The sequence below is a fragment of the Balaenoptera musculus genome, chromosome 5 (genome assembly GCF_009873245.2).
Source record: "Balaenoptera musculus isolate JJ_BM4_2016_0621 chromosome 5, mBalMus1.pri.v3, whole genome shotgun sequence".
Lineage (NCBI taxonomy): Eukaryota > Metazoa > Chordata > Mammalia > Artiodactyla > Balaenopteridae > Balaenoptera > Balaenoptera musculus.
Genome location: NC_045789.1, coordinates 19,028,918 through 19,041,600, shown reverse-complemented (window position 1 = coordinate 19,041,600; position 12,683 = coordinate 19,028,918). Strand labels below are relative to the sequence as shown.

General features: G+C 37.2%; 1 protein-coding gene across 2 annotated transcripts in view; it reads left to right on the top strand.

Moving 5' to 3' along the window:
- The window catches only part of EIF4E (eukaryotic translation initiation factor 4E), a 47,158-nt gene that overhangs the window by 14,041 nt on the left and 20,434 nt on the right, over nt 1-12,683 (top strand). The window contains exon 1 of one of the 2 annotated variants that reach the window (XM_036852640.1): nt 3,272-3,310. The exons of the other annotated variant lie outside the window; for it this stretch is intronic. Coding sequence (XP_036708535.1) covers nt 3,287-3,310 — 24 coding nt within the window. The 5' untranslated portion in view covers nt 3,272-3,286. Of the gene's footprint in view, nt 1-3,271; nt 3,311-12,683 lie in introns of those variants that run through there. 2 annotated transcript variants of the gene reach the window in all.

The following is a 12,683-nucleotide window of genomic DNA, read 5'->3' as shown; positions in this document are numbered from 1 at the left end:
GTCTTCGTTGCTGCCTGCGGGCTTTCTCTAGTTGTGGCGAGCGGGGGCTACTCCTCGTTGTGGTGCGCGGGCCTCTCATTGCGGTGGCTTCTCTTGTTGCGGAGCACGGGCTCTAGGCACATGGGCTTCAGTAGTTGTGGCACATGGGCTCAGTAGTTGTGGTGCACAGGCTTAGTTGCTCCGTGGCATGTGGGGTCTTCCCGGAGCAGGGCTCAAACCTGTGTCCCCTGCATTAGCAGGTGGATTCTTAACCACTGTGCCACCAGGGAAGCCCAGTAGATAGCCTCTTAAGCCTCCTTTCATTTAGTAATATGCATTTAAGATTCCTCTATGTCTTTTCACAGCTTGTTAGCTTATTTCTTAGTGCAGAATAATATTCCATTGTCTGGATGTACCACGTTTATTTGGGACTGGTTAAATTAAAAATAAAGTGCCCTCCCCCACAAAAGTAAAGTTCTCATTATTTATTCAGTCCTGAAATCTTTTTTCCACCTTTTTTTTTTTTTTTTTTTTTTTTTTTGGCTGCTTTGGTTCTTTGTTGCCGTGCGCGGGCTTTCTCTAGTTGCTGCCAGCAGGGGCTACTCTTCGGTGCGGTGCGGTGGCTTCTCTCGTTGCGGAGCACGGGTTCTAGGTGCGTGGGCTTCAGTAGTTGTGGCTCGTGGGCTCTGGAGGACAGGCTCAGTAGTTGTGGTGCATGGGCTTAGTTGCTCCGCGGCATGCGGGATCTTCCCGGACCAGGGCTCGAACCCGTGTCCCCTGCATTGGCAGGCGGATTCTTAACCACTGCGCCACCAGGGAAGCCCTTTTTTCCACCTTTATGTTAACATTTTAAAATGATTTTCCAAACATCACTTCTAGTGGCTATATTATAAACACCATGATTTATCTGTTGCCTTTTCGTCATATCTTTTAATATATATATTGCCTCTAGTTTTGCTTCCTGATATAAAATATATAAAGCTTTTATTGTCCTGACAGTTCCTTTGAAGAAATCTCTTAAAAGTATAGCTGGGTTAAAGAATATAGATGTTTTTATATTTGGAAGTTTGGATGGTTCATTAACTTAAGTGAAAGGATATAGTCATACTCTATAAACCTGGGAACATTTGAAACAGTGACTGTAGTACCTGGTTTTCTAATTTTTAAAGAAATACAGGTTGATTTCTTTTGAAAGATGGCTTAAATACTTGGAGAATAAAAGGATAAATCTAATTTTCTTATTAAACCATAGTTTACATTGAAATTTTAACTTTTAACATTACAGAACTTTAAAAAAACTAACGCATGGAATTTAAAAAGAATTCAACTGCTTATTTAACTAACATGTTAAAATTGACTTTTTAAAAATACTTTTTTTTAATTGGTTGCACCAGGTCTTAGTTGTGGCAAGCGGGCTCCTTAGTTGTGGCATGCAAACTCTTAGTTGCGGCATGCATGTGGGATCTAGTTCCCTGACCAGGGATCGAACCTGGGGCCCCTGCATTGGGAGCGCAGAGTCTTAACCACTGTGCCACCAGGGAAGTCCCTAAAATTGATTTTTTATAACTAATATTTAATCAGTATCATTAAATTTTAGTTATGCTTTTTAAAGTTTTGAAAGGAATAAACTTTAAAAGAAGCAGCAAATTCTTTAAAATGTTTGCTTTTCAAATTGTAATTATAAATCTTTAAAGAATTAATGAAATAGAAATCATCATGTTACGGGAACCAGTATAGTTTTGTGCAATGTAAATGCTTGTCCTAACATCATTTTAATGTTATTTTGAAGCACTAATTTTTACTTTTGTATAATATTCAACTTATGTAAATTTCTCCTTAGTTATTTAAAAAATGTGAATCTTCTGGTAGCCTTTGGTTTAAGTAGTATTGACGTTTAAATTTTATTGTTAACCTCATCATTCTTGATCATACATGTTTGTTATTTCTTATGTCTTTGTCACACTTTCTGAATTTGTAGTCTTGTCCTAAGCTACATAAGATGTGCAGAATAATTTGGTTGACAGATATTAGTGTTCCTTTAAGAATTAGTTTATTTTAAATGTAACAAGATGCCTACAAGTCTTTCTAGTTTTAAATTACATTCTAGAAGATAAGAAATGCAAATGTGACCTATAGGAATTTTTTTATATTAGTAGAATGTGGTTAAGTGTAATTTGCTGACTATCCAGAAATACAAATTTTTAGCTGTAGCACAGCAAATTTAACTCTGTTCACTTGAAAGTCTAGGGCTAGTCATCAGGTTTAGTCAGGTAATTACATTATTACTTAAATAATAAATTGAACAGCTATTAAATTTTGTAGTAATTTTTAGACACAACACAATTTGTGCAAATGATCAAAGCTCTTCCCTCTGTACCTCAGCTTTCAGTATTATTGTTTAGGTGTCATATTATATTAGTAAAAAAGAATATTAAAAAGTACTGTTTTGAATCAGAATTGATATATGGGATCTCACAGTCCTTTACATGAAAAATAAATTCTCCATTTGAGCAGTGTTTTAAACTTAAAAGGTTTGTATTTTGCTAAATCTACATATGTTGTTTATCTACTTTGGCTTTTTAGTTTATGGCACAAAGGTCACCAATTTGATCCTTTATTACAGACAAGGAAGAAGACCTGCAAAATACACAGCTGCACTTTTCCTGATGAGTGATGCTAGATTAGCTGGTATTCCTTTACTATAGGTATATATTTGAAAACTGACACCGAAAACAGTTGGTTTAATTATTTGTGGTAATTTTCACTGTTTACACCAGATTTTTTTTTCATTCCTTACAAGGCAGGTGGTGAGGCTTTATTTGTTTTTGTGTACTAGTTAATTAATTATACTAATTTACATATGGGAGGGTACTGGGGGAAATGTCTCTTTACTAAAAAGAGACCTGGGAACTGAATGTGTGGATACTAAAAGGAAGAGTAAAGTATCCTGAAGTCTATTTACATATGTTGTATTAAAAAATAATCTTCTTAGAGTTAGTTATTTGTATCCATAAAAGATAGCTTTTATATATGCTTACCTGTATTTCTGAGATATTTTGATCACATAGCCATTTAGTACACTGTCTTGCATAATATAAAATCGGTATAATCAATCGTTGGTATTTACTTGCTTTTTCCCCTAGTAGTGGGATTGTGTGTGTGTGTGTGTTTGTGTGTGTGTGTTTGAAGAGTGAAGTGTACCATTCATGCCTTTCTTCTAATTTATTGGCAGTGGCATGCGCTTGGAAGATAGTGAAAGTGCTGAGCCTGAGGCTGCGGTACAAAGCATAGTACATACTGTAGGGTTATGCTGCCTGGAAAGAGTACCTTGGTAACCATATATGATTTTTTATCCAATTTTGGGCGCTTCTGAGAGTGAACAAGGGTTTTAGTAATAATAATTATGCTGAAACGACAAACAGGTAAAATTTGGACACATAGTATCCCTAGCTATGAATCTTGACAGTCCTGCAGTAAAATGTAGAATATAGATAGGACTTGTTAACTTCCCAGGGCTTACATTTGAAGAGCAGAGAGAGTAGTAGTTTCACAGTATTGTGAAGATTGAATATACTGAATAACGTATATAAAAATATGCAGCCCATTGCTTGTTAGTAACTGCTTAGTAAATGTTACCTATCAAGTAAAAACTCATAGTTTCGTAGAAGTGTGAGGATTGGTGTTAACCACTTTAAAAATCATAAAACACTACCATCTTTTTCTGTTCTTACTTTGCTCACCCTTTTGTTCATTATTTCATATCTTTATTTAATGCCTTCAGTTTACTGAAATGTTGGGTTAGTAACTGGTAGAGATAATTGTAGCTGCCTTGGCCATAATAACATTTACATTTTTATTAAAGCCACAAATGGTCTTTGCCATTCAGCTAAAAAATAGTGAAGCAAGGAAGGGGAAATACAAGGAAGTGCTACTGGAGATGGGTTACCAATAATATTGTTATCTGTTATTTGGTACTATGGTGTTTTGCCCCACCAAATCATATATCTGTGAATGGCAGAGTTGGGATTCCTACCTGGGTAACATGGCTCCGGAGTGTATAATCTAAACCAGTGTCTCTTATACTCTGGTAGAAAACTAGTATGTTTTTCTTTTTTTTATAAATGAGGCCATTGTTAATCTGTATGATTTTTATTCTTTTTTTTTTAATTTTTATTTATTTATTTTATTTATTGCTGTGTTGGGTCTTCGTTTCTGTGCGAGGGCATTCACTAGTTGCGGCAAGTGGGGGCCACTCTTCATCACGGTGCACGGGCCCCTCACTATCGCAGCCTCTCTTGTTGCGGAGCACAGGCTCCAGACGTGCAGGCTCAGCAATTGTGGCTCACGGGCCCAGTTGCTCCGCGGCATGTGGGATCCTCCCAGACCAGGGCTCGAACCCTTGTCCCCTGCATTGGCAGGCAGATTCTCAACCACTGCGCCACCAGGGAAGCCCAAGGGTTTTTAAGGAGAATTTTGTGAAGTTGGTGCTACAAGTATCACATAGTACTCCTGTACCGACCTATTTTTGGTGATCCTAAGTCTCAGATACCTAACTAGTTAATAGCCTTACAAGAATTTTAAGAGGAGATATAATTTCAAAATACTTTATTTTTAAACTCAATTTATATTAAAAGTACTTAGCAGGGCTTCCCTCGTGGCACAGTGGTTAAGAATCCTCCCGTCAGTGCAGGGGACACTGGTTCGAGCCCTGGTCTGGGAAGATCCTACGTGCCGCCAAGCACCTAAGCCCGTGTGCCACAACTGCTGAGCCTGTGTGCTACAACTACTGAAGCCCGCGCACCTAGAGCCCGTGCTCCGCAACAAGAGAAGCCACCGCAGTGAGAAGCCCACTCGCCGCAACTAAGAGTAGCCCCCGCTTGCTGCAACTAGAGAAAGCCTGCGTGCAGCAACGAAGACTCAATGCAGCCATAAATAAATAAATAAATACTTAGCAAATTAAGACAAATAATGAATAATTTGAGCATCTATTACAGTTAATTGAGGCTTATGCTTAACTGAGGATTGACCTGAAAGTTTTGTTTTTGTTTTTTTGCCACACCGAGTGACTTGCGGGACTTCAGCTCCCAGACCAGGGATTGAACCCAGGCCATAGCAGTAAATGTGCCAAGTCCTAACCACTAGACTGCCAGAGAATTCCCCTTTTTAGGGTTCTTTTAAAAATATATTTCATCGTTCTTATTTGGCATATGTCCATAATTATAAGTCATTTTTGATCAAAGAATTTTATTTATTTGTTTGTTTGGCTAAACCAGGTCTTAGTTGTGGCACACAGGATCTTCAATGTGGCGTGAGGGATCTTTCATTGTGGCATGCGGGATCTGGTTCCCTGACTAGGGATTGAACCCGGGCCCCCTGCATTGGGAGCACATAGTCTTAACCACTGGACCACCAGGGAAGTCCCTGATCGAAGAATTTAATATAGCACGGCCATCATTCTGGACATTACTTCTCATTGTATATACTACCATGGATTCAAAAGGTGTAGGGGATTGGAATTTCCCCATAGAATAGACCACCCCTATAGAATTAACCTGAAAGTTTAAAATAACATCCTACATGGCTATTACTTTTGTTTTGCTTTATCTACGTTGAAAATAATTAAAAAAGCATCCTGATTATTTCAAAGTTAAGAGATTTTAAACAAAAAAATAAAACAAGTTGAAAGAAATGACAGAAAATGATTTTATAATAAGGCGTGTCTCAGTAGTCTCAAACAAAAAAAATATTTTCCTTTGCAATAATTTGCAACATAATTGCAGACTCAAGAAGCTTACAGGGTGGCGGACTTCTCAGGTTGTGCAGTGGTTAAGAATCCAGTGGTTAAGAATCCGCCTGTCAATGCAGGGAACACGGGTTCAAGCCCTGGTCTGTGAAGATCCCACATGCCGCAGAGCAACTAGGTCCATGCACCACAACTACTGAGCCTGTGCTGTAGAGCCCACGAGCCACAACTGCTGAGCCCATGTGCCACAACTACTGAAGCCCATGTGCCTAGAGCCCGTGCTTTGCAACAAGAGAAGCCACTGCAGTGAGAAGCCTGTGCACCACAATGAAGAGTAGCCCCCCGTTCGCAGCAACTAGAGAAAAGTCCGTGCGCAGCAACGAAGACCCAACACAGCCAAAAATAAAATATAAATAATTTTTTAAAAAAAGAAGTTTACAGGGTGGGGACTTCTCTGGCGGTCCAGTGGTTAAGACTTTGCCTCCCAGTGCAGGGGGTGCGGGTTCGATCCCTGGTCGGGGAGCTAAAATCCCACATGCCGCAGGGCAACTAAGCCCGCATGCCACAGCTAGAGAGAAGCCCGCACACTGCAACGAAAGATCCTGCGTGCTGCAACAAAGCCTCAATGCAGCCAAAAAATAAATATTAAAAAATATATGCATTAAAAAAGTTTCTATTGATTACGAATGGATTGTTGTGATAAGTATATGACCATAGCAAGATACGACCTGAGAAAATTTGTACTGAGAAAATATGCCCTTTTAATACATTATTTTTAATATTAATGTTTTCATAAGTAATTTTCGTCATGAAAATGATTTCTGAATCTTACTAGATTTGGTCTGTGCCATGTGAAAGAGTATTTTTGTAGAGTATTTGAGTATTTTTTATTCTGTCATGGAAACAATTGGCTATTAATCACTTTTGCTTTATTAAGAGGATTTAAGAAATTCAAATAAGTTTTAAAATTTGAACATTTATTAAACTGTAGATAATAATTTAAAAGGCTAAAAAAGATGGGAATTCCTGGCGGTCCAGTGGTTAGGACTCTGCACTTCCACTGCAGGGGGCACAGGTTCAATTCCTGGTTAGGGAAGTAAGATCCCACATGCCTCAAGGTGTGGCCAAGAGAAAAAGAAAAAAATCTAAAAAAGAAACATCAATACAGCGCTTACATTAAAAAAGGGTTTCAAATACTGAAAAGATTGTTTATGGTTAATAAACATTTTTTTCAAAGTGTTTTAGAGCATTTGTCTTAATCTAGCATGTTTATATAATATTAAAAGCAAAGACTGAAAGAGTTTAAACTAGTATACTTATTCATACATCTACACAATCATTTAAAGATGAGTAGCTCTTTTTATTTCAGTTACAGGAAAACCCAAAAATTATGTATTATTAATATAAAGGCTAAAATTTCAGTTAATGTAGAATGTAAAATTCAAAGGAACGTTTTTTAAGGAAGTGAACATATTTTTTTCTGAGTTATTACCTGCTTTTAGTTCTTATATATCTAGAGACTTTTGGTACCATCTAAGCTTTCCATCGTTCTCCTAATGGTGAAAAGAGTAGAATAAGAGAAAAGAAAGGAAAGTACTAAAGGAGTTAGGAAGTGACATTTTGTACCCTATGAAACTTGTAATTACTCATACCGTAATTGATTGTCTTTTACATGCTGCTGAGGTAAAAGGTGTAAACAAGTGCTGTGAAAGTATGGTTTGTAATGAGGATTGTGAACTTATGAGTATGTTTTACTTATCATTTGTCTTTTTTTTTAGAGATGGTAGCTAATTCTTTTTAATTTTATTTATTTATTAATCTATTTATTTTTTGGCTGCGTTGGGTCTTCATTGCTGCACGCGGGCTTTCTTTAGTTGTGGTGAGCGGGGGCTACTCTTTGTTGCAGTGCACGGGCTTCTCATTGCAGTGGCTTCTTTTGTTGCGGAGGCTCTAGGTGCGCACGCCTCAGTAGTTGCAGCACATGGGCTCAGTAGTTGTGGCTCGCGGGCTCTAGAGCGCAGGCTCAGCAGTTGTGGCGCATGGGCTTAGTTGCTTCGTGGCATGTGGGATCTTCCCGGACCAGGGCTCGAACCTGTGTCCCCTGTATTGGCAGGCAGATTCTTAACCACTGTGCCACCAGGGAAGCCCTTTCTTTTAATTTAGGTAAATAAGAGAATTTGCAGTATTTCTTAACTTTGGGAGGAAGAGTATCTTTTTTCTTTTTTGAGCACCCCATGAGGCATGTGGGATCCGAGTTCCCCGACCAGGGATCAAACCTGTGTCCTCTGCAGTGGAAGCTCGGAGTCCCAACCACTGAACCGCCAGGGACGTCCCAGGAAGAGTATCTTTTATTCACACATCCAACGTCACAAATCCATATATACCCAGTCCTTTGGTAGGACCATCGTTATTATTTTAAACTCCACAAGGCATCATTATTATTATTCCTTTAAACTATTAGTAGTCTTTTATATATTTACCCACGTATTTACCTTTTCCAGTGCTTTTCATTCTTTTTTGCACTTCCATTCTCTCGTCTGGGAACTTTTCCCTCTAGCCTGAAACTTTCTTTTGGTGTTCCTCTTACTTTGGACCTCGGGTGTGAGAGTGTGTTTGTTTATGAGTTTGTGTGAGTCTGACTTTACTTCTCTATTTCTGAAGGATATTTTTCCTAGGCACTGAATTCTTTTTTCTTTTTTAAAATATTTATTTTTTTGGGCATGCCAGGTCTTAGTTGTGGCACATGGGATCTTTGTTGTGGCGAGTGGGATCCTTAGTTGCAGCATTCGAACTCCTTTTTTTTTTTTTTAAGAGAAACAAAGTGAACAGTTTCATTTACGACACTATTTACAGTCCTTTCAGCCTCTCAATATTCTAGGATAGTATATAATGATTTACATAATTTCTCTCTGTAACATCATAATTTGCGTCAAAAATCTTGCTTCCAGAAGAAAATTCTTATTACTTAACATGAATCCCTATAATATTTATTGTAAAAATGCCAATTCTACTATTAATAATAGAGTAATAAAGTCAGTAATATGTCTATGTAATAATATGCAGTGAGTAACAGTTTATCTTGTCATCAACTTAATAAAGTCCAAACATTCCCAAAGCAACCAGGATTTTGAGAATTACAGAGTCTGGACATCATTGCTTGCAGTTACCCAGTTGTCCACTAGAAAGCTGGTATAAACTGGCACTAACATTTTTAAGTGACTTTGGGAATCACTTTTACGTATAAAAAATTCAACTAAAAAAAATCAAAGAAAAATATATGGTATTCCAAGCATTGTTCTTTATAATATTTCAAATTTTTGCATTGATTAAAATACAGTCTGAGACAGAGTAAAACTGTGTTCAACAATTTCCAGAAATACATATAGTATCCATACATATGAAAAGACCCACCTCAATAAAACAAAATAATATTTAATATTTCAAACATTCAGAAGCATATGAATGCATTAGAAAAGGTCTTTGAAAGCTACATAATAAACCAGTAGTTAAATCAGGAGAGGGATCCTAGGTTTGAGTAAGGTCAAAGGTGAGTTTTTAATTTCTGTTGATTTTTTTTTTTCCAAAAATCGAATATATATGTGTATATATATATAATTTTGTTTTTAGACAGTAAACATGGTTTGTTTTTGCTTCTTTCCAATAGAATACATTTGATCACTTTTTTTTTTATATAGAGCAGGTTCTTATTAGTCCTCAATTTTATACACATCAGTGTATACATGTCAATCGCAATCGCCCAATTCATCACTCCACCCCCCCCCCCCCGGCTTTCCCCCCTTGGTGTCCATACGTTTCTTCTCTACATCTGTGTCTCAATTTCTGCCCTGAAAACCGGTTCATCTGTACCATTTTTCTATGTTCCACATATATGCGTTAATATACGATATTTGTTTTTCTCTTTCTGACTTACTTCACTTTGTATGACAGTCTCTAGATCCAGCCATGTCTCAACAAATGACCCAATTTCGTTCCTTTTTATGGCTGAGTAATATTCCATTGTATATATGTACCACATCTCCTTTATCCATTCGTCTGTCAATGGGCATTTAGGTTGCTTCCATGACCTGGCTATTGTAAATAGTGCTGCAGTGAACATTGGGGTGCATGTGTCTTTTTGAATTGTGGTTTTCTCTGGGTATATGCCCAGTAGTGGGATTGCTGGGTCATATGGTAATTCTATTTTTAGTTTTTAAGGAACCTCCATACTGTTCTCCCTAGTGGCTGTACCAATTTACATTCCTGCCAACAGTGCAAGAGGGTTCCCTTTTCTCCACACCCTCTCCAGCATTTGTTGTTTGTAGATTTTCTGATGATGCCCATTCTAACTGCTGTGAGGTGATACCTCATTGTAGTTTTGATTTGCATTTCTCTAATAATTAGTGATGTTGAGCATCTTTTCATGTGTTTGTTGGCCCTCTGTATGTCTTCTTTGGAGAAATGTCTATTTAGCTCTTCTGCCCATTTTTGGATTGGGTTGTTTGTTTCTTTAATATTGAGCTGCATGAGCTGTTTATAGATTTTGGAGATTAATCCTTTGTCCGTTGATGCGTTTTCAAATATTTTCTCCCATTCTGAGGGTTGTCTTTTCATTTTGTTTATGGTTTCCTTTGCTGTGCAAAAGCTTTGAAGTTTCATTAGGTTCCATTTGTTTATTTTTGTTTTTATTTCCATTACTCTAGGAGGTGGATCAAAAAAGATCTTGCTGTGATTTATGTCAAAGAGTGTTCTTCCTATGTTTTCCTCTAAGTGTTTTACAGTGTCCGGTCTTCCATTTAGGTCTCTAATCCATTTTGAGTTTTTTCTTGTGCATGGTGTTAGGCAGTGTTCTAATTTCATTCTTTTACATGTAGCTGTCCAGTTTTCCCAGCATCACTCATTGAAGAGGCTGTCTTTTCTCCATTGTATATCCTTGCCTCCTTTGTCATAGGTTAGTTGACCATAGGTGCATGGGTTTATCTTTGGGCTTTCTATCTTGTTCCACTGATATGTGTTTCTGCTTTTGTGCCAGTACCATATTGTCTTGATTACTGTAGCTTTGTAGTATAGTCTGAAGTCAGGGAGTCTGATTCCTCCAGCTCCGTTTTTTTCCCTCAAGACTGCTTTGGCTATTCGCGGTCTTTTGTGTCTCCATACAAATATTAACATTTTTTTGTTCTAGTTCCGTAAAAAATGCCATTGGTAATTTGATACGGATTGCATTGAATCTGTAGATTGCTTTGGGTAGTATAGTCATTTTCACAATATTGATTCTTCCAATCCAAGAACATGGTATATCTCTCCGTCTCTTGGTATCATCTTTAATTTCTTTCATCAGTGTCTTATAGTTCTCTGCATACAGGTCTTTTGTCTCCCTAGGTAGGTTTATTCCTAGGTATTTAATTCTTTTTGTTGCAGTGGTAAATGGGAGTGTTTCCTTAATTTCTCTTTCAGATTTTTCATCATTAGTGTATAGGAATGCAAGAGATTTCTGTGTATTAATTTTGTATCCTGCAACTCTACCAAATGCATTGATTAGCTCTACTAGTTTTCTGGTAGCATCTTTAGGATTCTCTATGTATAGTAATATGTCATCTGCAAACAGTGACAGTTTTACTTCTTCTTTTCCAATTTGTATTCCTTTTATTTCTTTTTCTTCTCTGATTGCTGTGGCTAGGACTTCCAAAACTATGTTGAATAATAGTGGTGAGAGTGGACATCCTTGTCTTGTTCCTGATCTTAGAGGAAATGCTTTCAGTTTTTCACCATTTTGAATGATGTTTGCTGTGGGTTTGTCATATATGGCCTTTATTATGTTGAGGTAGGTTCCCTCTATGCCCACTTTCTGGAGAGTTTTTATCATAAATGGGTGTTGAAAGAAAGGTTTTTCTGCATCTACTGAGATGATCATATGGTTTTTATTCTTCAATTTGTTAATAAGGTGTATCATATTGATTGATTTGCATATATTGAAGAATCCTTGCATCCCTGGGATAAATCCCACTTGATCATGGTGTATGATCCTTTTAATATGGTGTTGGATTCTGTTTGCTAGTATTCTGTTGAGGATTTTTGCATCTGTATTCATCAGTGATATTGGTCTGTAATTTTCTTTTGTTGTAGTATCTCTGTCTGGTTTTGGTATCAGGGTGATGGTGGCCTCATAGAATGAGTTTGGGACTGTTCCTTCCTCTGCAATTTTTTGGAAGAGTTTGAGAAGGATGGGTGTTAGCTATTCTCTAAATGTTTGCTAGACTTCACCTGTGAAGCCATCTGGTCCTGGACTTTAGTTTGTTGGAAGATTTTTAATCACAGTTTTAATTTCATTACTTGTGATTGGTCTGTTCATATTTTCTATTTATTCCTGGTTCACTCTTGGAAGGTTATACCTTTCAAAGAATTTGTCCATTTCTTCCAGGTTGTCCATTTTATTGGCATAGAGTTGCTTGTAGTAGTCTCTTGGGATGCTTTGTATTTCTGTGGTGTCTGTTGTCACTTCTCCTTTTTCATTTCTAATTTTATTGATTTGAGTCCTCTCCCTCCTTTTCGTGATGAGTCTGGTTAATGGTTTATCAATTTTGTTTATCTTCTCAAAGAACCAGCTTTTAGTTTTATTGATCTTTGCTATTGTTTTCTTTGTTTCTATTTCATTTATTTCTGCTCTGATCTTCATGATTTCTTTCCTTCTGCTAACTTTGGGCTTTGTTTGTTCTTCTTTCTCTAGTTCCTTTAGGTGTAAGGTTAGATTATTTATTTGAGATTTTTCTTGTTTCTTGAGGTAGGCTTGTATAGCTATAAACTTCTCTCTTAGAACTGCTTTTGCTGCATCCCATAGGTTTTGGATTGTCACGTTTTCATTGTCATTTGTCTCTAGGTATTTTTTGATTTCCTCTTTGATTTCTTCAGTGATCTCTTGGTTATTTAGTAACGTATTGTTTAGTCTCCATGTGTTTGTGTTTTTTAC